Source organism: Aulonocara sp. 'chitande type north' Nkhata Bay, linkage group LG6 (genome assembly GCF_057382095.1).
Source record: "Aulonocara sp. 'chitande type north' Nkhata Bay isolate Kocher_YH1m ecotype deep benthic linkage group LG6, A_spYH_male_GT1.1, whole genome shotgun sequence".
NCBI classification, from domain to species: Eukaryota; Metazoa; Chordata; class Actinopteri; order Cichliformes; family Cichlidae; genus Aulonocara; species Aulonocara sp. 'chitande type north' Nkhata Bay.
The window spans coordinates 25,139,270-25,161,389 of record NC_141349.1 but is presented as its reverse complement, the minus strand read 5'-3'; the positions used below and the strand labels follow the sequence as shown (position 1 = coordinate 25,161,389).

General features: G+C 41.0%; 3 protein-coding genes across 5 annotated transcripts; 1 reads left to right on the top strand and 2 right to left on the bottom strand.

Annotated features, from left to right (window-relative positions):
* Positions 1-939: 939 nt before the first annotated feature.
* On the top strand, positions 940-7,303 carry lias (lipoic acid synthetase). The gene is made up of 11 exons (XM_086295816.1): positions 940-1,096; positions 1,345-1,514; positions 2,329-2,422; positions 3,014-3,094; positions 3,270-3,426; positions 3,689-3,746; positions 3,827-3,955; positions 4,205-4,350; positions 4,434-4,504; positions 4,579-4,690; positions 5,550-7,303. Exons 1-11 carry the CDS (start codon positions 1,013-1,015, stop codon positions 5,603-5,605), a joined length of 1,158 nt encoding a protein of 385 aa, XP_086151942.1. The 5' UTR covers positions 940-1,012; the 3' UTR covers positions 5,606-7,303.
* Positions 6,256-14,037, bottom strand: ugdh (UDP-glucose 6-dehydrogenase). Of its 2 annotated transcripts, none has more exons than XM_086295815.1 (12): positions 13,965-14,037; positions 12,639-12,800; positions 12,088-12,189; positions 11,486-11,686; positions 11,212-11,409; positions 10,179-10,326; positions 9,999-10,093; positions 9,653-9,783; positions 9,254-9,393; positions 8,227-8,318; positions 8,010-8,120; positions 6,256-7,909 (listed from the first exon to the last, which is right to left on the bottom strand). In XM_086295815.1, the coding sequence occupies exons 2-12, from the start codon at positions 12,798-12,800 to the stop codon at positions 7,799-7,801; spliced, it is 1,491 nt and encodes a 496-aa protein (XP_086151941.1). In that variant the 5' UTR covers positions 13,965-14,037; the 3' UTR covers positions 6,256-7,798. The 2 variants fall into 2 exon arrangements, with proteins under 2 accessions (XP_086151941.1, XP_086151940.1); XM_086295814.1 differs by having other exon boundaries at positions 6,259-7,909; positions 13,780-14,006.
* Positions 14,038-15,612: 1,575 nt separating this feature from the next.
* map9 (microtubule-associated protein 9) lies at positions 15,613-21,534 on the bottom strand. Of its 2 annotated transcripts, none has more exons than XM_086295803.1 (13): positions 21,240-21,534; positions 21,053-21,143; positions 20,061-20,582; positions 19,813-19,979; positions 19,612-19,705; positions 19,128-19,195; positions 18,578-18,639; positions 18,324-18,486; positions 17,882-17,968; positions 17,627-17,788; positions 17,394-17,539; positions 16,920-17,055; positions 15,613-15,753 (listed from the first exon to the last, which is right to left on the bottom strand). In XM_086295803.1, exons 1-13 carry the CDS (start codon positions 21,309-21,311, stop codon positions 15,634-15,636), a joined length of 1,890 nt encoding a protein of 629 aa, XP_086151929.1. In that variant the 5' UTR covers positions 21,312-21,534; the 3' UTR covers positions 15,613-15,633. The 2 variants fall into 2 exon arrangements, with proteins under 2 accessions (XP_086151929.1, XP_086151930.1); XM_086295804.1 differs by lacking the exon at positions 15,613-15,753 and adding an exon at positions 15,862-16,423.
* Positions 21,535-22,120: the final 586 nt, after the last annotated feature.

Here is a 22,120-nt window from a genome sequence, read left to right as displayed (position 1 = left end):
GATACAGTAAAAACGTTAGAAATTGTTAAATAACACCTGGAGCCGCGCAAACGCCATGTTTAATATGAGCATTGTTGAATCCGCTGTGGGCCTCAGCGCTTACAGAGCGCCAGGCCTCAAGCATCAAACCTGATTAAAACTAACATCATATATCCCGACAGAGCTAAAGTAGGCTACAAATACAGATTATGGTGAGAAGTGTAACATATTCTCAGTGTGATGGCTCAAAATCGAGCGAAATATAGGTTTAAGAGACATAGATGTAGTTAGATGAAAGCAAGGCAACAATTTTTCGGTTATCCTCACCTCGCCGGTAGCAGAGGAAAGGAGGAAAGGACGACGTCACCACGCAATTGTACGTGCCACCAGCAGGCATTACCAGACGATCGAGGAGCGCATATTTTGGATGTAAATATTTGAACAGAGGTGTCGCAAACCACCAAAAAGACTCCAAAAGTTAAAGAGCAGCGTTTTCTGTTGTTATTTTTTACTGCAAGCTTTTCAAACATTTTATTTAGCTTTGCTGCATTCGAGTGGCATCGTACAGTCTACATTCAGCACTCCCAGAGACGCGTTCACTGTCACTTCACTGCAAAGGGATTTCAACATTATAACTGATGGGCGATTTCGCTTACTTAAGTATTGTATAATATTGAGTATTGTCTCTCAATTTGAATCTGATTCAATTTGTTAAATAGTATTTAAACATGTTTTCATGTAAGTCCCTTTCAAATTATCATCATTAATGGCCATCTTTTAGTCCATCTGTTGCCTTATTTTGTTTTAGAAATTTTTTAATGCTGCCATAATGTTATGTTCCAGCTCGTCTAGTCTTCATTTTAAAATATATCTATAACCCATTAAGTTCGTAAAAAAATCACCTACGTTGAAAGTTTAGCTCATTTTTTTTAAAGAATACTTTCCAATTCTGTCCGCTTCACGTGAAGCACCAGACCAAAGCAGTCGTTCACCGAGGTGCTATCCCAACGTTAACCGCCTGCTAGCCAAAGTCATGGCGCTACTCAAGCAAAGTTGTTGCGTAGCGGGTCGTTTCTCCACAAACCACCTATGGCTGAGTCCCAGATGCATCCCACACGTGAGTAGTTAAATTCACAACTCAGTCTAACAAACTTGGGCTCGGATAGTCTATTAACGGCTCCAGCCGGTGAAAAAATCTGACTGCGGGCTTCCCAGCTGGGTCTGTCAGGAGGCCTCTGACAGATTGTATGTGTCTAAGCGAATATGTAGTTTAGTAGCCGGAGTCGTGACCACCTTGTCAGTGTGAATTGCCGTGTGTAGAAACACAGAGAAGCTCCTGAACTAATCGTCAGTGTTGCTCTGCAGGTTTACACCAGCTGCTTATCAACCAGACCCTCCCCGGAGAGAAGTGACAGAAAGAAGGAGCTGCTCAGAGACGACGGGCCTGACCTGCAAGACTTTATTTCAGGGGAATTATCTGAAAAAAGCAAGTGGGCTGAGTACAAAGGCACCCTGAAGAGACAGAAGGGAGAGAGGTGAGGCTTCAGGCCCCGGGGAGCTTGAGCTTTGGTTTGAGTCCATGTTAAGATGCTGGCATGTCTGAGTTTTAAACTCATGATCACTGACAAAAATAAACAGACTGCATTTCACTTGTAGCAGCTGTTGGATTATACTAAATGATAGGTCGACTATCATTTAGTATAGAAATCAGCATCTGCACGTTTATTTTGTTCTGTTAATGCACACAAACAGAAGCTGAGTCTCTGAGTCCAAAACTTCATCACAAACACTGCTATAAGCAACGCTGTTAAAGCTTCAGTAAAAGCTAGTCAAAATGTTTGCATTAAACATTCAAATGGAAAAATGGATTTCAGAGGAAATATAAAAGTGTTTGTTGGATAATGAGCTGTTGGCCTGCTCGGCTCTACCATAAATGTGCAGACACATGCTATAGAGAACAGTTCAACACCATAATGAGCATTAAAGGCGAAGTCGACACATGCAAAAAGTAACGGGCGCTTGGTTAGCGCCCTGCAGCCAGTCACAAAAGATGCAAGTGAAGTTGAGATTAAGAAAACGACTGTTTAGTAGCAAAACGCATCCAAATGCATGCAGGATTTTTCATCATAGAGCTCAAAATACAGATGAGGACAAAGTTATTACATGTAGGGGCATCAGGCAGACCTGACAGCCTGCCACTAATTCTCAATGAGCTCTTCCCCGCACTGCAGGCTCTGACCTAGCAGGTTTCTTTATTATCAGTAAACGTTTTTTAGCAGTATTTAGACACAGATACTTAGAGATGAGAGCACTGTTAGACACCGAGCTGTCTGCTGTTGTTCCTGTCAGGCTGCGGCTTCCTCCATGGTTGAAGACTGAGATCCCCATTGGAAAGAATTACAACAGGCTGAAGAACACCCTGAGAGATCTCAACCTTCACACGGTAAGTTTTCCGTCTGTAAGTTGTCAGGCAGCCCAGCTGCTTTTTGGCTGCTGTTAAAGAAATGTTTGAGGTGCAACTAATGTGATCTTTGAAGGTCTCCGCTGATTCGCCTTCACACTGCTGTAGCACTGACGCACTTATCAAAATATTGCAGTTTCTCAGCTCACTGAACGGCACATGCTACGTTTTTGACTATTCAACCTTCAACAGAAAGGCTGAAAAATGTTTAATAAGATAAGAAAGAAATTTTGAAATTCCCGTGTAACAGCAGCCAAAACATTAAACAGCCCATTAAAACAGTTTAAATGCAGTAGGATAGCTCAAAAAATTCCAAAGCTTCCAGCACCCAGTTTGGATTTCAGCAGATGGCTGCCCCTTCCTGAGCCTGGTTCTGCTGGAGGTTTCTTCCTGTTGAAGTGTTTTTTGTGTTGTTGTTTTTTTTTTGCCTTCCCTCTGTCACAAAGTCCTATCTCATAGGAGCTCATCTGGTTTTGGAGTTCTTTCTAATATTGTTGGGTCTTTACCTTACGATATAAAGCATCTTTAGATGACTGTTGTTGTGATTTATGAATAATCTGTCTGTTATCTCAGGTGTGTGAGGAGGCCAGGTGTCCGAACATCGGGGAATGCTGGGGAGGAGGAGAGTACGCCACAGCCACAGCCACCATCATGGTGAGTCTCTGCTGCTCTCTGAATTTACTTCCAGTTTTTGAAGAGGGCAAAGAAGCACTTTAATCTTTAATATTCACCATCTGTTCTTTTATGAACTGGCGCTGCCATATCAGTGTTTTGTATTTGTCTGGATTCTTTGTTCTATTTTAGCGAGATAATGTATTTGTGTGTGTAGCTGATGGGAGACACATGCACCCGTGGGTGCAGGTTTTGCTCAGTAAAGACAGCACGTCAGCCTCCGCCTCTTGACCCTGACGAGCCGTACAACACAGCCAAAGCCATCGCCGCCTGGGGACTGGATTATGTGGTCCTCACCTCGGTCGACAGAGACGGTACTAGTTTCTTACCTGACTGTATCTGCATGAGTCTCTTGCTGTTGTGCATCAGCAAGAATTACATGAGTGACGATCAACTGCATTGCAATTTGTAGAATTTAATAACATAAAGCTGTAAAGAAATCAGACTGTTCTGGTTTTAACTTTCAGTTTACAAATACAAAAATGTCCACAAATTAAAGATAAAATTCAAGGCATTTTCAAAATATTATATATCATATATATCTTAGATTTTTCTTCTCTCTGTATTTTTGTGCAGATATTGCTGATGGTGGAGCGGAGCACTTTGCTAAGACGGTTACTAACCTGAAAGAAAGGTAAACACGACTCCGCCCCTTTTGGATTTATTACATTATCTGAATGTCTTTGTAAAAGCAACTTTGATCCTGCCTGCTAGAAATCCTCAGATTCTGGTTGAATGCCTGACTCCTGATTTCCGTGGAGACCTGGCAGCGGTGGAAAAGATCGCCCTGTCGGGATTAGACGTGTACGCCCACAATGTGGAAACAGTGCGCGAGCTACAAAGGTACTGAGGGATTTTTAATAGACTGTAAGTCCTCAGAGTCAAAATCTGAGCATCTAATTTCTAGTTCTGCCATTAAAAAGCTTAAATTCATGGTCATAAACACACAGTATAAAGCAGGCTCGTGTGAAGTATTGTTAAAGTTAATAACAACATGCAATGTCGTTACACTGCAGTAACACATGTTGACCAGCAGGTGGTGCAGCAGAGACATTTCTCAGATGCACAGTGATGTTTGTCGTGTATTTACAGGCATGTACGTGATCCCAGAGCAAACTTTGATCAGTCTCTGAGCGTCCTGAAGCACGCTAAAAAGGTCAAACCGACGGTGCTCACCAAGACCTCCATCATGCTGGGGCTCGGAGAGACTGACCAACAGATCATCAGCACTATGACGGGTGTGTAGTCCGCTGTCTCACGCACACACACATTATAAAAAATCAGACAAACTCTACAGTTTTCTGACAGGATGTCATTACAGAGTTGCGAGAGGCAGAAGTGGACTGTCTAACACTCGGGCAGTACATGCAGCCGACCAAACGCCACCTAAAGGTAAACACTCCTACTGCTGTGCTGCTGGCTACAGACACATTCACTCTGACTCTGTGCGTGTCTTTGGGATTTAGGTGGAGGAATATGTCACTCCAGAGAGGTTTGCCCACTGGGAAAAAGTTGGCAGTGATATGGGCTTCACCTACACAGCCAGCGGACCACTGGTGCGATCCTCCTACAAAGCAGGTGAGAAGTGATGTTAATAAATGTTTATTAGTATTTTTTGGATATATTAATATTCAACATGTCCAGCCAGTGTGCAAAGAATATTAAATCTCTATATGAAATCATTTTAGTTACATATTTTCAACTTTGCACTTCTGGAAACATATTATAGACTTTGTCAGATAAACATTGCAATTTTTTTTTTTTTAAAGAGACGATCAGGTGGGGAAAAGAGTGCCTAATGAAGTGCACAAATCATCCTCGTGACTGTCCAAAGCCAACTAAGCCAAAAACATTCAAATAAAAATGGAGATATTAGGTCAGAGATAAAAATAAAAACAAAACACTGTGATCAGGGATATCAACTATAAGCATAATTATATGATTACAAAGACAAAAGAGAGACAGTTAATTTGTTTCAGTTAAGAAGAGAAATCATGTTATTAAACGTGGCTTTGCATTTTCAGACAAATTCAGCAGTAAAACTTGGGCCAAATCACTCAATAAAAATTAGATCAATTCACGTGGTGGAAATGAGCTTCCTCTGAAGGGCGGGTGGGCTCCCCCTCAGAGACAGGAATGTAGAGCTCAGTCATTTGGAAGGGAATCGGTGTGGAGCTGCTACTCCTCCTCCTCCTAAATGAGGTATTTTAGGTATGTCCTATTTAGAGGAGGACCTGGGGCAGACCCCACAGTAGCCTTAAGAGGTTATCTCTCTCAGGTGAATTGGGAATGCTTCAGGGTCCCCCATGGAAGAACTGGGATAAGTGGGCAGGGAAAGTAGGTTTGGGGATCTCTGCTTAGACTGCTGCTCCTGTGAACGGGACAAGAAGCAGAGGATGGATGAATTCAGTGCATTTCTTCTTTTCTTTCTTCACAGGCGAATTCTTCTTAAAGAATCTACTGAAGAAGAGGGAAACAGAAGCAGCAGAATGAGGAGCCTGCTGTGTGCGTTCAGCTGTACGCAGTGACAAAATGAGCTTCGTCCATCTGTAACGTAATGCACCGATTTAAAGTACAGCACAGGAAACATGTTTAATATTAGTACAATGTTTGTGGGAGGCATTAAATAAAGCTACAGAAGTGACAATAACAGACTTGTAAGTACAGGGACCATACTCTAACTGCTGCTCTTTGTTCCCTGAGAAAAAGCCAGAGGGCTGCATTTTAAAGAGACTATCAAAGAACAAACAGCAGACACGTTGGGTAACCCGAGTGTCCACCAACTCGCCCAGCTGTCAGGAGCAGAGGCTGTAATTTGCTTCCGCTCCTTGGGGATTCCTAAATCCCATCCCTCGTCTCAGTGAACTTTGGGTTTAAAAAAAAAAAAAAAGCTATGTTGAGACAACGCCGGTCTCTGCGATTCTTTTGGTCCTGGTAGAGATCACGCTGAGATGTTTCCATGTTTTACACAATCCTTTTATTACCCATTATTCTTACAGATGCATCTGGAGATCAGCACACTGCAGTCCTATGCTAAAGGCTGATCTAAAGAACTCCACACAACAGTTACAGTTATAGCCTCTGGTCTCCTCCCCCCTACAGTAAACACCCCCACAATGGAAATACACTAGTACAGTGGCCAAGGGTGCTGACACCCTGACCCCATCTCCTTTTAAGGTAGTGTCCCTTTGCCTGCCCCTCACCCTCAGTAATTCTTGCTTCCTGGCCCAGGTTGATTGTCCTCCTGCCCTGCACCCCAGTTCTTTGTTCCCATTCCAGGCCTTCTTACACCCATTAACGGCCATATTGTAATATTACAATCAATCCCAAACTATATTCTCTTTAACTATGATGTATATTAAGGAATCTATTCTCAACAGCTACTGACCTTTAACAGTGGGCTCTGTTCACGATCACCTTGTTGTGGAAGTTTTCGATTAAATAAAGCCTACAGACGAGCAGTAGCTAACACTCTTTAATCCAAACACACAAAGACAACAGACAACCAAGTTGGCGGAGAGCCTGCATGACCGCGGGGCAGACGGTCAGCAGAGTCTCCCTGAGCCTAGCATGGCTCCCAGTTAAATACCTTCTTCAGGAACAAAAGGCAGTACGCAGCTGTTTCACACCTTAAGGTTCACACTCCCTTGCTACCTCCCAGAGTCCTCGAAGAGACAAAAGACTCTTCCTGTGGAGTTGTCTGCGTCCACCAACTTCCTTACTAGACCCCCACCATTTGTCTTACTGTATGAGTGTGAGACATGTTAAAATCCAGTGGCACCAAGGCATTATACAATAAAATAATGTGATTAATACATAAGTAAAAGAAATTCCTATACAATCTTCATGTCTGCTTCTTTAGAACTGATTTAATGAAGCGGGATCCTTTTTTTTTTTTTTTTTTTTTTTTTTTTGATCAGTCTTGTGATACAAAAACAAGAAGCACCATCCATCCTGTACTGTGTGGAAGAAAGGTACAAAGCAAGGGCAATTAGCCTCCCAGCAGGTAAATGGGTGGCAAAAGATTTTGATACCCGTGTATTTGCTGAACAGCCAATTTGGAAGAAAGTGCACTTTTTCCTAGAGTAAAACAGTGTAAATGTCACAGCTGGACAAGAAAGATGTTTGTGCTGCACACCGATCAGTTCAAATGTACATTGATATTTATAGAAATAAAAGTCTTAAAGGTCACATTTTTGCAGTTTGTCATTTCTTAATTATTATTTTTTTATTATTACTTTTGAAACAGACAAAACAGAAAAATTAATTTACTTGCATTGGCCCTTTTGAGTAAACAGCCACAGATATTGAGGACAGACTAACATACAGTAGATTTATAAAAAATACTATAAGTATAAAATTTGTGATTTAGAACAATAGTTGATTGTACAGTAAATATAACACTCAGGCTGATAGTGTTCATCAGAAATCAGTCCAACAGGTGTACCTGATATGTGAAATGTATAAAACTAACCGCATATGGAATGCTTTAATCAAAAACAAAAAACAATCATTCACAAATTTTGGATTCAAGGATCAGCAGCTCTCATCCAATCCCCCCCACACACACTGTTCATCGGGCATGATACAGCATCTGAGGGAGAAGGATCTGGATTGTTTCACCAGCTACAGGGGGGGAAAGGCTAGGAGGAATCTGCTGCATGTTGAGTGATGAAGAAATGAGTTTCAGACTTTTGCTTTGCTGGTGGGAACGTCGCTGGCAGTGATTCGAGGACCAGCAGCTGCTGGAGTGTAGGGGATTCGTGCTGGTGTCACCTTTTTACCGATGGTCTCAATCTGCAGACAGGAAAACAAACAAACCAAAAAAACCAAAACTTAAATACTTTGGATTTTTACATGATGGAGGGGTTGGAACTTTTTTTTTTGTAAATCTTACCTGGAAGCCAAGGCTCTGGAGATGAGGGTGAAGGTGGTCCAGCACTCTGCGGCCATCAAACATGAAAGCCGGCTTCAGCATGTTCTTGTAAATCTTATCGTAGTCCAGTTCCTGTGGTGGGATTAAGCAGATATGACTATTAAAATGTTTTCTCACATATTCCTCAAATACGAAGCATTTAAAAAAAATAAAAGTAGTAGTAAAATGTAACTGGGACCTTAAACATGTCCCACTCTGTGCAGATGACCAATGCATGAGCGCTCTGGCAAGCCTCATAAGGGTCTGATGTCACAGTCACCAACTCAGACACTAAAAATGAAGAACAGTTCAAACAAATTAGTGTTAGTGAGTGCTGCTTTAGTTACTGATAAAGCAACTGAAAGTTACTGAGATCTCAGTGGCATCTAAGAGAAGCAATATCTAATGTGGTTCTCTCTGCTACAGCTGCCACGCCCGCCTGCTCTTCACACCTGCTGTTTGTGAGGGACAGCCAATCAGAAGAGAGGAAAGACAAACACTTTCTGCACCAAGGCCCAGTAAAAGCCAAACAATGATCATTTTGAAATGTGAATTGTACCAAAGTTCAAGAATGAAAATATGGAGCAGGAATGGAGCAAAAACAGGCGATGTTTAAGAAGTTTAGTCGCTTCTGACATGGTGTGTCCCTATCCTATCTTAGGTTCTCTTGAAAATGTCCTTTACACCCACCCAAAGATAACATTGGTGGGTGTAGAGGACATGATATACTTTGTTGGCTTAAATTCTCCCCAACAGACAATTTGAACTATTACAGCACAGTCAGAGTTACAGTTTTATAAATCTTATTAAATACATCCTGGAATTCTGGTTTATTTTCAAGTCCTATCAGATTTTATTATCAGAAAAGGAGTAGTCATTTAATAGTTTTGATCTTAAAGGTGTTTGATTATAACATCATTACCTCTCCTGTCTGCATGTAAAGTGTCAAGCTCGAGCCCGTAACCAGTTTGCTTAGCAATGCCCTGTACAAAGGTAACACCACCCACAGAGCAGCATCTCTATAGCTCACTTATTAACACATTACAATCATGTTTATTTAAGCTGTCTGCAGCCAGGTACTGAAGTGAGCTGAAGGTGTCTTTACACTAAACCACCTGGTTCACTCATACAGACATGAAGTAAATCAGGGTGTTGACAAAAATTAACTACACAATGAGTTTTTCAGTACTGCACTGGAAACTGCAACCTGCAAACTGCACACACACCTCTCTCTGGGTTGTCCTCGGAGATGCTGGGCTGGGAGAGGTCGTGAATGATTTGCTCTTTAAGGACTTTGGGGTCATAGATGAACAGCTTGGCGCCCTCATCCATCAGGTACTTAGAAATGTAGATACTGGACGACTCCCTGGAGTTACACAACACACGTGCACACACGAACACCTTGATGTCAGCTCCAATCGAGGTTACAGTTCACAGATGCACATTAAAGCAGTCAGCAGTGACTCTGCAGGTTTTGTATGTACAAAGAGCAAACCCAGGGTTTGAAATGGGCTCTTCATTATCCTTTCATACACTGAGGTTTATGATTAACAAAAGTTTAACAAAGCCATTTCAAGTGAATCAAAACGGGAAAGAAATGGCCAAAATAAAAGGAGGAGACCCACCTCGTGTCACCCGTGTCCTTTTTGAAGGAGAAGCCCAGCAGGGCGATCTTTTTGCCGGTAACAGTGTTGAAGAGACAGTCGATGATCCTGCAGGCAAACCGTCGTCTTTGGTACTCATTCATGTCGATCACCTTAAAAAAATAATAATAATAAAATAAGTGCTACTGTCACTACTCAGTACTAGATGTACAAGTTGTTTAATTGGAAATAAACAGTTATGTCCAAAATGTTCTGCATTGATTCTGCCACAAAATCTCCCTTAGCCTAAGGCGAAGTGTTCAGTCATTCGGGAGAGGCTCTGACTTCAGCCACTACTCCTCCTCATCTAAAGGAGCGTCGCTCTCACCTGCTGCCAATAGGAAGCCACCTCAGGCAGGTTGAGGGCCTCGCACAGATACACCAGATTCAGCACATCCTTCTGGAAACAGCTTCCACCGAAACCTGTACGAGGCATCAGAAACAGCAAAGAGATGAACGGGAAACATTCGTACATGTTCAGCGGATGTGAAAACAAACTGTCTCTCACCTACGCTGGCTTTAAGGAACTTGTTCCCTATTCTCTGGTCCATGCCGATCGCCTTGGCCACTTCCTCCACGTCGGCTCCAGTGGCCTCGCACAGAGCACTGATACTGTTGATGCTGCTGATTCGCTGTGCCAGGAATGCATTAGCTGCCTGCACACAGACACACAGGAATACTCGTTTAGCTCTGTGATAAGGACAAGTACTGTGATAATCACTTACACACTTCTCATACACCAGGCCACTCAGCGATGACAGAAGGAGACTCACAAATCCAATTAAAAAAAGTTTATTTTTTTTATCAAACGAACAAAGACCTGAAATTGAGCCGTGGTGTGTGTAATCAATGTGATCCGTAGTGCAAGTGAATGCACGAGTCAAGAGATGGTGCATTCAAGGACATTTAGTCCAACAAGCAAACCAAGAAGCCACAGAAATCAAATGTGACTCAGGGCAGGAGAGACGCCCAGCAACTAACTCCAAGAGCTTTTATAGAGCACTGGCACTGGGCGAAGACGTTACTGAATGGAAACATTCAGCCAGAGCGCTTCTCAATTTCCTGCATAAAAGGACCGCTTCACAGACAGACTGAAAGGTAGGGTGGAGTGGATCGTCTCACACACATGAAATAAATAACTAAATACAACGTTTTCGCTAAATGAGTAACAACTAGCTGATTAAAATTGATCATAGAAATTAATTGACAGCACAAAGTAAAAGTTGTCTTAATAATTTACACAGTTTATTTTCTACAAGCAGAGTTCATCTATCTGACCCTTTTTCCATGTTTTATATACCCTTCAATATACGGATTAAATAAAGAGCAGCTATTTGGAAACAGATTAATAAACACAAATCTAATCTATGTAGTTCTGGCAATTTATTTTTTTATTGACTGTTAAATATTAAAAATATTAATCATGAGATATTTTCCAAGAAAACTGGCCTTTTTTTGCAAACGATTAATAAATTGCTACAACAACCAACAGATTTACGAAACTGTTCTCTGTGGTCGACCTCACCCAGAGGTTCACTCACCAGCTTTGAGAGCTCAGATGACCACGTGTTGGTGGTGATGATGCGCTCCTTGGGGACCCAGTGCTCATATACAGCACACAACGCTCTGATCGCCTTTTGACCTTCAGCAGTCTCATCTCCACCAATCAGGACGCGATCTGGCTCCTTCAGATCCCGCACCGCCGTTCCTTCTGCGAGGAACTCTGGGTTGGACAGCACCTGAAGCGGCAGCACAACTTTAGAAACAAGCAGCTCAGCAAAGGTCGAAGAGCTTTGTTCACGTGACGGTACGCACTTGCAGGTTGAGGCTGGGTTTGGTGTTGGCGTCAAATATCCGTCTAATGCTCTCGGCGGCGCGCACTGGCACCGTACTCTTCTCCGTGACAATCTTGTAGCCGTCGGACATCTCGACAATGCGCCGGGCGCACGCCTCGATGAACTTCAGGTCAGCCGCGCGACCTTTCCCCATCCCGTAAGTCTTTGTTGGGGTGTTCACCTGGAGGAGTGCAAGGAGAGGTGCAGTTTAATTATGTCAGTGGGCCAAACAAGCAAAACCAGTGTGTGATGGAGAACCCTAATGAAATTTTGGTCGATCATTATCGGCCTGTGTTGAACTGTATATTTGGAACAAGATAGAAACTTAATGCAGAAAGGAGAAAAGTGGAGTAAATTAGAAACTGTGTCATTACAGAGCCGTTACACATCACAGCTGAGCAGAACGTGTTCTGCATAGCATGTTACATGCGTTGCTGAGAAGTTAAATAATAAGGCCACAATCTCCTCTTTTAAATACAACTGAAGACTGACAGACATCTTTCACTTATATTCAACCACCGAATATCCAGGATCAGTCGGGCTCTAGGGCTGTGTGTGTGTGGAGCTAAATGATGGACTCACAGAGATAAAGACGAGGTCTGCGTCCCTGATAGCCGAGTCTATGTCTGTGGAAAAAAACAAATTTCTTCCTCTGCATGATTCAACCACCTCCTTCAGTCCAGGCTGAAATGGGAGGAAGTGAGAGGCCGTGTTAGTAAGACAGCAGGAAAAATAGACGTGAAGAGTGCAACACCAGCTCACAGTGACCACTGACTAACCTTAAACTACTCACGATGATGCAATACACCGTGGTCAGAGTTGACGTAGAAAAGTTGCAACACAGTCTGGAAGTAATTTAGGTTTCATTTTGTCCATGAGGTGGAGCAATGTTTAACAAAAACATTTGCCTGGAACTGTTGCCTGGCTACACCTACTCCTTTAACACTTTAATGAATCTGAACACTTTACTGCTTTTCTGAGATGCTGAATATTAATCTCAAGCTGCACATATCAGGATAATAGCCTATGACCTACTCCTGCTTGTTAAAGTTTAACCAGATCTCTAATAATTAATCTTGTCCTACTATCCTCAGCGCCACGTTTTTTGTTTTTTTAAAATAATGGCACGCTACCTCATAAATGGGCAGAGTGTCAGAATTCCAGGCCTTGATTCGGGACTCATTGACGTCCACAACAGTCACTGTGATTTCCGGGCACATCTGGGCGATGACGCTGCATGTTGGGCCTCCTACGTAACCCGCACCAATGCAACAGATCCTCTTTATTTGAAACATCTGGGGAGGACACAACACAGAGCTATAAAGTTATCAAGTGAACACACTTCCCTGCAAATAAAGAGATAAAGTACCCATCAAGCAAGCCTTATTTGTACACATTTCAGTGCTTGCCAACAGCTTATCAGTGGGTTTGCCAGATAAGAAAATAAGAGGAGGGGGTCCCAAGGAGTCCTGGACAGTTTTTGCTCCAAATCACTTAAAAAAAACAATTTATAAGGATTTGAAGATGAAGAGTAAGTAGTAATCGATGATCTCACTCATAATTTCAGCTTCATAACAATACAATCTTTGTCAACAAAATCTTTTTTTAAAAATGAATTTGCTATCATGAAAGTCGGTATGTATATGAAAAAAACATGAAAAAACTGTGGCTCAAATAGTCGAGGACAAAACATTTTAACAGCATCTCAAACATATTTCTAATAGTTTAAACGTTATAGATCCAGTTTCTCTGCAGATGATGACTGGAATATTAGTGCATAAGAAGCAAGTAAAACGCTACCATCCAACTATCAAAATAACAGAAAATTACAGTAATGACTAGTTCCGTCACAGGAAAATAATTGCTTTGCTGATGCCTCAACTTTACAAGTCAGGTAAGCTGATTCCCTGTTACACTCAGAGGGGAGTGGCTCCTCCCAAATAATTAGATTTTCTGTCTAAAATCCTCCCCGGGAGTACTTCACCTCCTCGGTGGTGCCGCGGTAATAGTTGCCAGGTGCACAGTTGTAGCCTGGTGGAATATAAAGAGCCTTTTATTGCAGCTCAGCCACGTCAAGCAGAGATGAAAAATGAGCCCTTTATCGGTGATGCCTTTCACTTAGTTCGCGTTAGCTGCCCCGCGTTGATGTGGCACATCGACAGGAGAACGATGAAGCTACTTTAAGTTCTGTTCCTTCAAACAGGGAGAACTAAACACGAAAATGAATGAGTGGGTAAGTGTTTGTTGTCAGCGGGTTAGCTAACGGTTCGTTACCTCTGCCAGCTCGACAGTCTCTGAACTTCAGTAATGCGCAGACTGTGTTAGCTCTTCCGCTAAATGTGTCCTGTCCCGGCGTCAAACCCACGGCCACGGTTCCGTTACACACGATAAATGAAAGCAAACCAGAGCTCGACGTATAAAAACCACACCAATGAAGTCTCTGCAACAACTTTCCTCACCTGGACCTCAACCTAAAGTGAAGCGCTTCTTCGGAGAAACCACTATTTATTTACTGGTCAGACTTCCGGCATCATACCTTCAAAGTAAAAGCATTTTACACCGTTATATAGAGAGCTGTGGTTAGAAGTTTACAGTCATCATGGACATGAATGTCATGGTAATTGTTCTTTTTCCGAGATGAAATAATTGTATAGTATCCATCTTTCATGACTTAAGACAGCAAATATTCGACTGACCAATTCTCAGAACAATGCAAAGCTCCATGGAACTCAGTGGAGATCTAAAAGGGAGAATCATAGCTTCATAGTCAGGAAGGTCTCTTAGAGCCACTTCTAAACAACTGCAGATTCCAGGGTGATTAGTTCAAATAATTGTACAAATTATTCAAACGTGTTCAGCAACAACCCAGAGACCACTAAGAATCAAGCCTGCCATTAAGAACTGCTGGAATATCAACCCCCTAACCTCAACCCTGTTGAAAATTTGTGAACTACAGTTAAAAGTCAACTCCATGCCAGGAAAGCAACCAATTTAAAGTTGTTTTTTTAAACCATGTTTAGAATTCTGTCAAATAAATGAAAGAAGCTTGAAGCATTTCTGAGATGCTGTATTTGAATCTCAAAGGTGAGCATATCAATACAGCCTATGACCAACTGCTGCTAGTTAAAGCTTTACCAGATCTCTAACAATTAATCCTGTCCGACTATCCTCATATCAGCTTTTTAGATAATGGTATTATGAATGAGAATTAACGGGACCCATTGACCTCCACAACAGTCACCGTGATCTCTGGGCACATCTGGGCGATGACTCTGCATTTTGGGCCTCCTACATGTCAGTTAATTCTCTAATTCCATTTGAGCTGTGAAAATAGGAGCCTGTGTAAAACAATTATTCAATATTTAGTTAAATCCCCAGAATTAAAACAGGAAGTCTGCACCTCAAAATCTACTGTGGTGGTGTACAGAGGCAAAATACAAAAACCTGTCTTCCTCCAAATACTTATAAACATAACTGTGGGTGAGAAGTTATTAAGTAATTACTGAAATGCCCTTACAATACAAAAAATAAATAAATCATTTGCAGGTTTGTGAGTTCTTCTTAACCAGAAGACAAAAATAAACATTAAAAGGGAATCAGCAAAAACAACAACAACAATGTTAAACTGCTTTACTGCACATTCTCATGTTAAGCCCTAATTGTCTGTTGTTTTATTGAAAATTTTATCTTAACTTTTAATTCTAAGTTGTTTTTCAACTGTAATTTCAATCATAATATGATATTTAATTGGGTGTAACGTGTCCTTGAGTGCCTGTAAAGGGCCTTTAAATACATTCATTATTATTATCATCATTATTATTATTATTATTACATGCTAAAGCATAAACATATTTATAAAAATAATCAAATACAATTTTAAAAAATTAAATACATGAATTTTTCCTTGACATATCACAAAATCATTCTGTCCCACAACTGTTTCCAATTTTGCAAACATCTGAGTTAGAAAACATATAAAAATATAAACACACACTAGATCTGCTGTCTAATACAAAATCATATGAAAGTAGCTATCAGAGAACAACATACATTACAAACTTGCATTTGCAAAAACATGTAACATAGCACCAACAGACATTACACGGGTGTTATGTTACATTTTATTCGTCATCTTCGAAAAGGTATGGTTTTATTTGGGGGGCTCCATGGTGGAGGTGGGCTGTCTCCGAGTATCTCTTGTATCCGTCTCTCTTCTCTGCGTCTCTTCTGCTCTAGATCTTTTCTTGCCTAAAGAACAACAAGAAAATCTGTGACACTAGCCACAAGGACAAGGACTGCTCACACATACAATATATTCAAAAATACTAGATTTGTACACCTGATAACAACGCCTTATACAACCAGAAATTAAGAAGACCGTGGGACAGTGGTGTGAACCTCATATTTAACTTAATAAAAGTTCAAATCAATTATGTATGTAACGGGTACTGACAGGGATGATGTGATCTCGTCTCTATAAATTAGTCTGAACATCGAGGGGGAAGATGGACTTCAGGCAGACAAAACAAAGCTCTGAGTCAAAGATCACGCCCATTATGATCTCAAGAGACGTGTACAATTTCATAACTGTGGTCATGCTGTGAAAGCTCTATGAAATGGAGAGAGTTACTGCGCTACGAGTCACGCACATCCAAGGCAACACAACAAAAAACTCCGAGGTCAGGAAATGATTAATCAAAGAGGGAGTAAGGCTGGATATACAATACTGGGCAAAAGTCTTGAGCCATACCTGGTGCAATACCAACAAGCTTGAAAGTCAATATTTCATACGAATACTTTTATTACTGCATGGTGATCCACAAGAAAAAACAAAGAAATCCTCTAAAAATGAGTTCAAAAATGTCCAGCAGACCTTCAGAAAGCCTGGAGATTTATCACTCAACGCCAAGTCTGGCTCCTTGGAAGCAAAATATAAACAAATGAGGGATGGATCAACAGTTTTGCACAGTACTGTACATATTTAATTTGAGCTTTATGTGTAAAATGCAGGCTCATTTGGCCAAAAAGTTACACAAACAAAAAATATATTTAGATGCTGATTTAATCTACAATCTATATAACGTAAGGTTCTGATCTTATTAAGCTATCACACTTTTTTTATTTTAAAAACTTTCAGAAAAAATTCTCAGAAACAGAATGAGGTAAAAGCATTAAATCAGAAGAAATTCACAACATTTTCATTAAAGATATGCTGAAACAGTTGGTTGAACGTTCAGATTTTCCCCTCCTGAGCAGTGAAATCTGTCAGTGCCATCTAAGTAGTCACAAAAGAAGAGTTCACACTGGAGCCTGGTCGCGACTGCTAAGCGAGAGACCATCTGTCTCATGAACAAAAAAGGATGCGGCGAGCAGCACCTCAGATGCTGGTAATAATCATTAATAATTCTACTTACCAGCCAGTTTTCATACACCTCTAAAGCCATTTTATCTCTTTCTTCCTTCATGTATTTCTCCTCCTCCGCTTTATTTTTGATTTCTTTGCGCTCTGACGTGAATTTGTCATCGATAACTTCTTTCTTCTTTTCACACCTTAATCATGTTTAAAAAGAGGATTAAAAAATCAGTATACATGACTTTTCTGTGAGGTTTTTAGAAATAAACAGTGGATGAAGATCTGAGCTTTGACTGCCATCTGGTGGGCGATATTTTTCAACCCGGCACCACAGCTGTTACAAGTTTTATTAAACATATATGCACATTTAAATCTATGTATTACCACCACTAAAAGCAAAGCTCAGTCATCTTTTGGATCTGTTGTTCAGACCATTCTGCAAAAAATGAATTCTCAGTGCCTTAAAAAAAGAGATATCTCTTTTCATCACCTTTAAATAAATGGGACAAATTAATAATGAATGATTTCCACTCACCAGTTAGAAAAGGCAGACCTGCTGTCCCTTTTTCTCACCTCCTCCTGTTCTTTGTTTTTAAGCTTCAATTTATTTTCAGCCTCCTTTTGTTTTCTGTAATTCTCTTTTAGCAGATGATCATGCTCACGTTTCCATTTCTCAAACACCTTTAATTGTTATTAAAATACCAAATTAACCTCACGGATACACACAAGCAATCTCATTATAGGTGTCAGAGTGATGTATGCTTTTACCTGTTGAGCAGTCTGCCTTTTTTCTTCTTTCTCCTCAGCTGCTTTTTGTTCTTTTCTACTCACAGCTTCCTTCTCTTTGGCCTTAGATTTGAGGCTTTCTGCCTTCTTTTTCTTCCAAGCCTCATAGAACGCAACAGCATCTTCTTTTTTAGCCTCCTCTTCCTGTTTGTTTTTTGAAAAAAATTGAAGAGCATCCATGTAATCTTTAAAGCTTGTAAGGTGCTCTGTAGTTTGTCTAAAACACAGATGACTCACCTTTTCCTTTTTTTCTTTCAACATGGCCTCTTTCTTCTTCAGTTGCATGTTCTCCCTCGACTTTTCCTTCTTCTTTTTGAGCCATTCCTTGTAAAAGTGAGGGTGGATTTTACTGGACTGAGAATGTGCTTTTGATACTCTGAGGCCCGCTTAACACATACACACATTCATTCAAATCTAAATGTTCAATGTGCAGTACATTGTTTTCTCCCAACAACTCACACGATTACGAAACACTCTTTTAATTTAGATTAGTAAAACCACTGCTACTCTATATTTAGCTGCATGGTTCTTCGGAGCAGTGCTGAGTAAGGTTTTCATTGTCTTTTACACACAGACTTTTAACTGTAGATATAAGGGTACGTCACAGTGCTTTTCTCCACTGCATGGCTGACAATGTAAAAAAAACTAGAAAAGACAACACCCTCAGAACCACACCGACCTGATAAATGGCAGCTCGGAGGGAATCTGCTTCTTGTGGCTGAGACTCTTGTAAAGAGACTTTACGGTCCAGAACTTTGAGAGACCCCAAATACTTGGACTCCACTTTCCTGGAGCATGCACTCTGAGATCTTGGAGTGGTCTTAGAGTGAGAACTCAAAGTCCTAATTTAAACAAAACAACAACAGAAAGGCCAGCTAAGTGATCAGGTCTGCTTCACACATAGAGCTCTGCTACTGCAGCTTGATTACCAACCTTGCTTCAACAGATTCCTCAGAGACATGAGAGAGATGAGCTGAGGGATCTCCTGAGCATCCCTGGAAGACAACAATGCACAGACTGAGCTCTTAGACTCTTGAAATGGAAGCAACCGGACTTGATTTTGGTTCGTGAAGATGTTTGACCTCTCATCCACAAGGCTTCTTCTATGTGTTCAATCTGGAATGCAGCGTAATGACACATGCCTTGATTCATACCTTCAGACCCTCATGTGACCTTTAATAATTACAAGGTGGGTCAACAACTCTCAGGACCACCTCCAAGAGGACGACCTCGCTATAGGTTAAATACACAGAATTCTCCATCAGTTTTTAGAACATAAGAAGCCTCTTAGATGACATGTGTAACGTCTTCACAAACCTACAAAACAGTCCTGTTGCCTCAACTCAAGCGCTTAAGACTACCATCAGCCGAGTGACTGAAAACCCACACAAACTGAAGCTGGAGCTCTCCTCAGAATAAGCTGTGATTCATTAAAAAAAACTAAACTTCACAGCGACGTTACACAGTGCAGAATATGTCTTACAGTAAATTCTTCAAATGATGTGGAGTAGTTCCTCTCCTGCTCTTTGCTGTCATCAGAAATAAAGCCATCTAAAACAATAAAACAAATATTAAGAGCATTAATTAGACATGTAGCAAAAATATTGGTTATTTTCTTTTGACTTTTTAATGATTATTATAATGTGGAGTGATTGATTTTTCTCCCACAGTAGGTTTAAAAAAAAATATATATATATATATATATATTTAAACAACACATTTTTCTACATTTTTCTAAAGTCCAGATTTTAATGAATATTTTTTGTGTTAAATTTTGCTGCCCAAGTCAGTGCATAACTAATCAATAATTGCATGCAAACTCCAATACCTATAAATATAAAAGTATTTTTATTCTCGTCTTCCTTACGATTTGCTAACGTCACACCATATTATCTGTAGTTGCCCTTTTTTAAATGTCCTGAATAAAAAGAAAAAAAGGTTTTGAAGATTTTTTTTATGATCATTACCTTTCGATCCAGAATCAACAGTGGACTTTGTGAAGAGTGCAGACCGTGCACTCTTATTTGAAGAGGGTGAAACTGTGTGGTCTCCTTCTGTCCACTATGATGAAACAACATCACAAACATCCTCTGATTATGAAAAGTTTCATTTTAGTTTGCAGCTTAAAACACTGATTAACAAAGCACAGCTGGACTGCAGCTCCTTACAGCTATGGTGCCAGATGTATCAGTTGAGAGAGGAATTGATACAGAAGAAGTCTGAGGCCTGCTGAGATCCTGAAAGTCTTCAGCTGGCTTCTCTGAAGTGTGAAAGCTCAATCTTAGGGTCCTTTGCCGGGGTTTAGGTCTTGGTGGCTCCCTCTCTGAAACACTATCTGAATGGTGACAGGTGTAAATCTAAATGTAAAATCTGCACTGATTCCTGATAGCAGTATTGTGTATTAAACTAAACAGACCTGCTGAAGCTGTGTGGTTCAGGTCACATGTTGATAACTGTGAAGTCTGTGAGCTTTCTTCAGCAGCAGAGCCGCTCTTTTGCTCTGGCCCTGGAGTTTCCACCACGCTGCTGTCAGATGGTAACGGTAAAGGCATGTCCAGGAGAGTATCGTCTGATGTTTGGTATGACAGAGATTTACTTGAGCTTTCTCTTGTGATCTGAGGATCAGCTGAATCCACACGAGCATTTTTAAACTGTGCGTCATCTGTGGAGCGTTGTGAAGATGCTGACCCATTAGAACTATCACGTGCAGCCGTGTGTGAGTCTAGGGGCTCGTTTTTTTCTTGTGACTCTGACGCAGTGGTGCTGTTGGAGGGAGAGCTGATTCTTTTTGTTTTCAGGAATGAAACTTTCTTTGTCCTCCTGTGTTTGTCTTCATCATCTGAGAGGTCAAAGTTGTTAATGATTTTGGCTTTATTCTTCCCAGCTTTGAGAGGATCTGTCTTCTTTTTTCTTAATTTAAGGAGTCTGTTTAAAAAATCTGAAAAACAAAAAGATAAACTGTCAACACACACACTGTTGTTGTTGTTTTTAATCAATCATCTTCTTCCCTCCCACCCTACCCCTAGCATCCCTTTCTGTCACACCAACCCTCTACATGTCCTCCTTCACTTACATCTAGGCAGCTCTACCTGCAGCATCCACTATCCCTCCTGTGCATGTCTTCAAACCATCTCAACCTTCTCTCTAGCTTTGTCTCCTGACAGCCTAACCCAAGCTGTCAATCTCAGTCGCTCCCATTGAAAATCCCAACATCTCCAGCTCTGCCACCTCCAGCTCCACTTCCAGTCTATTTTTCAGTATAACGCTCTCTAAACCATGCATCACAGCAGGTCTTACGTCCATCTTTTAAGCCTTCCCTTTAACCTTCGCTACTATCCCTCTGTAACAAATGAACTACTCCATTCACTTAGAGTCCTTTTTAGATATAATAACTCTTTTTCGTTATACCATCTTCATCTTCTTCGAAGTCATCAGAGTAGGTGTACTGATCTGTCTTGGCTTTGGTCGCCCTGGCAGAGACAGCAGCCTGGAGTTCATCCTAAAGCGACATAATTTCAGGTTAACATGATTCTCCTTTAATAATCAGGTTTAACTGAGCCGCTCATTTCTTATTTTGTTTAGAAACGGTCCTTACCTGAAATGTTGTTCTTTTAGATGTTTTCGGACTTTTTGAATAAGCAAGAGTCCCGTACTCCTGCTCGGTCATCCTAAAGCTGTAAACAGCTCCCTAAAATGCTAGCTGGGGTTCATTCGCTCGAGCTAATTAGCCTCTAAACACGTTATTAACCTCCCGTGCTGCTCTTCAAGCTTAATCACCTATTCTATACATATTTTTATGCCGATGTATAATGATACACGAGACCCTAAAGCCACGCTAGCATACTGAAGCTACTGTGGGCTAGCGAAGTTGTTGATGGTAACCCAGGGAAACAGACGGACAGTTCCGTTTTAGCACTGCGCATGCTTAGAAGACTTAGGACAAGACTTGTTTCGGAAGGAATATGTTTGTTTATTTAATTATTAAAATGTCTAAACTATTGTGTTCAGTGCTTGGGAGACATGATTCATAGTTTTATAGTCCAAAGTTTATTTAAAGGTAACAAGAAGGCTAATTAGAGATAGACTATTTAAAACCTTCCTGCCGTGTTCAGGTCAAATCTGACCGATTTACAAATGTAAAAACTCATAACTATTGTGTTTTACATCCGATTTCCTTGAGGACTTGTGGCATCCTCCACACGATGCACTTGAACATCTAAAAGTGATGAGCACCTCTTTCGTTGAATTTTGAGTTTTTTTAGGAAATTAATGGGAATCCACCCCTCACGCCCCTTTGGCCTCTGACCCCCTGAATACCTCACTGAATGGCCAAGTGAATGACCACTGAACGACCCACTGACCCACCCACTGAACTGAATCTGGTGGTGAAAAATGTTTCTTATGTTAATTTAAGAGCTGTTAAAACTGGCTGGTCACTTGTGACCAGAACACTACATGTAAGGGAAGGGGGGTTGC

What these genes read in the sequence shown, in the direction of transcription:
- lias (XM_086295816.1), top strand. Translation starts at nt 1,013, where the DNA reads ATGGCGCTACTCAAGCAAAGTTGTTGCGTAGCGGGTCGTTTCTCCACA. An exon ending in CACCTCGGTCGACAGAGACG is followed by an intron (nt 3,427 to 3,688) that starts GTACTAGTTTCT and finishes ATTTTTGTGCAG; the next exon opens with ATATTGCTGATGGTGGAGCG. An exon ending in GATCATCAGCACTATGACGG is followed by an intron (nt 4,351 to 4,433) that starts GTGTGTAGTCCG and finishes ATGTCATTACAG; the next exon opens with AGTTGCGAGAGGCAGAAGTG.
- ugdh (XM_086295815.1), bottom strand. Translation starts at nt 12,800, where the DNA reads ATGTTTCAAATAAAGAGGATCTGTTGCATTGGTGCGGGTTACGTAGGA. An exon ending in ACACTCTGCCCATTTATGAG is followed by an intron (nt 12,190 to 12,638) that starts GTAGCGTGCCAT and finishes CTCCCATTTCAG; the next exon opens with CCTGGACTGAAGGAGGTGGT. An exon ending in CAGAGTGGGACATGTTTAAG is followed by an intron (nt 8,121 to 8,226) that starts GTCCCAGTTACA and finishes ATCCCACCACAG; the next exon opens with GAACTGGACTACGATAAGAT.
- map9 (XM_086295804.1), bottom strand. Translation starts at nt 21,311, where the DNA reads ATGACCGAGCAGGAGTACGGGACTCTTGCTTATTCAAAAAGTCCGAAA. An exon ending in TGTTGATTCTGGATCGAAAG is followed by an intron (nt 19,196 to 19,611) that starts GTAATGATCATA and finishes TTATTGTTTTAG; the next exon opens with ATGGCTTTATTTCTGATGAC. An exon ending in TCCGAGCTGCCATTTATCAG is followed by an intron (nt 17,969 to 18,323) that starts GTCGGTGTGGTT and finishes CACTTTTACAAG; the next exon opens with GAATGGCTCAAAAAGAAGAA.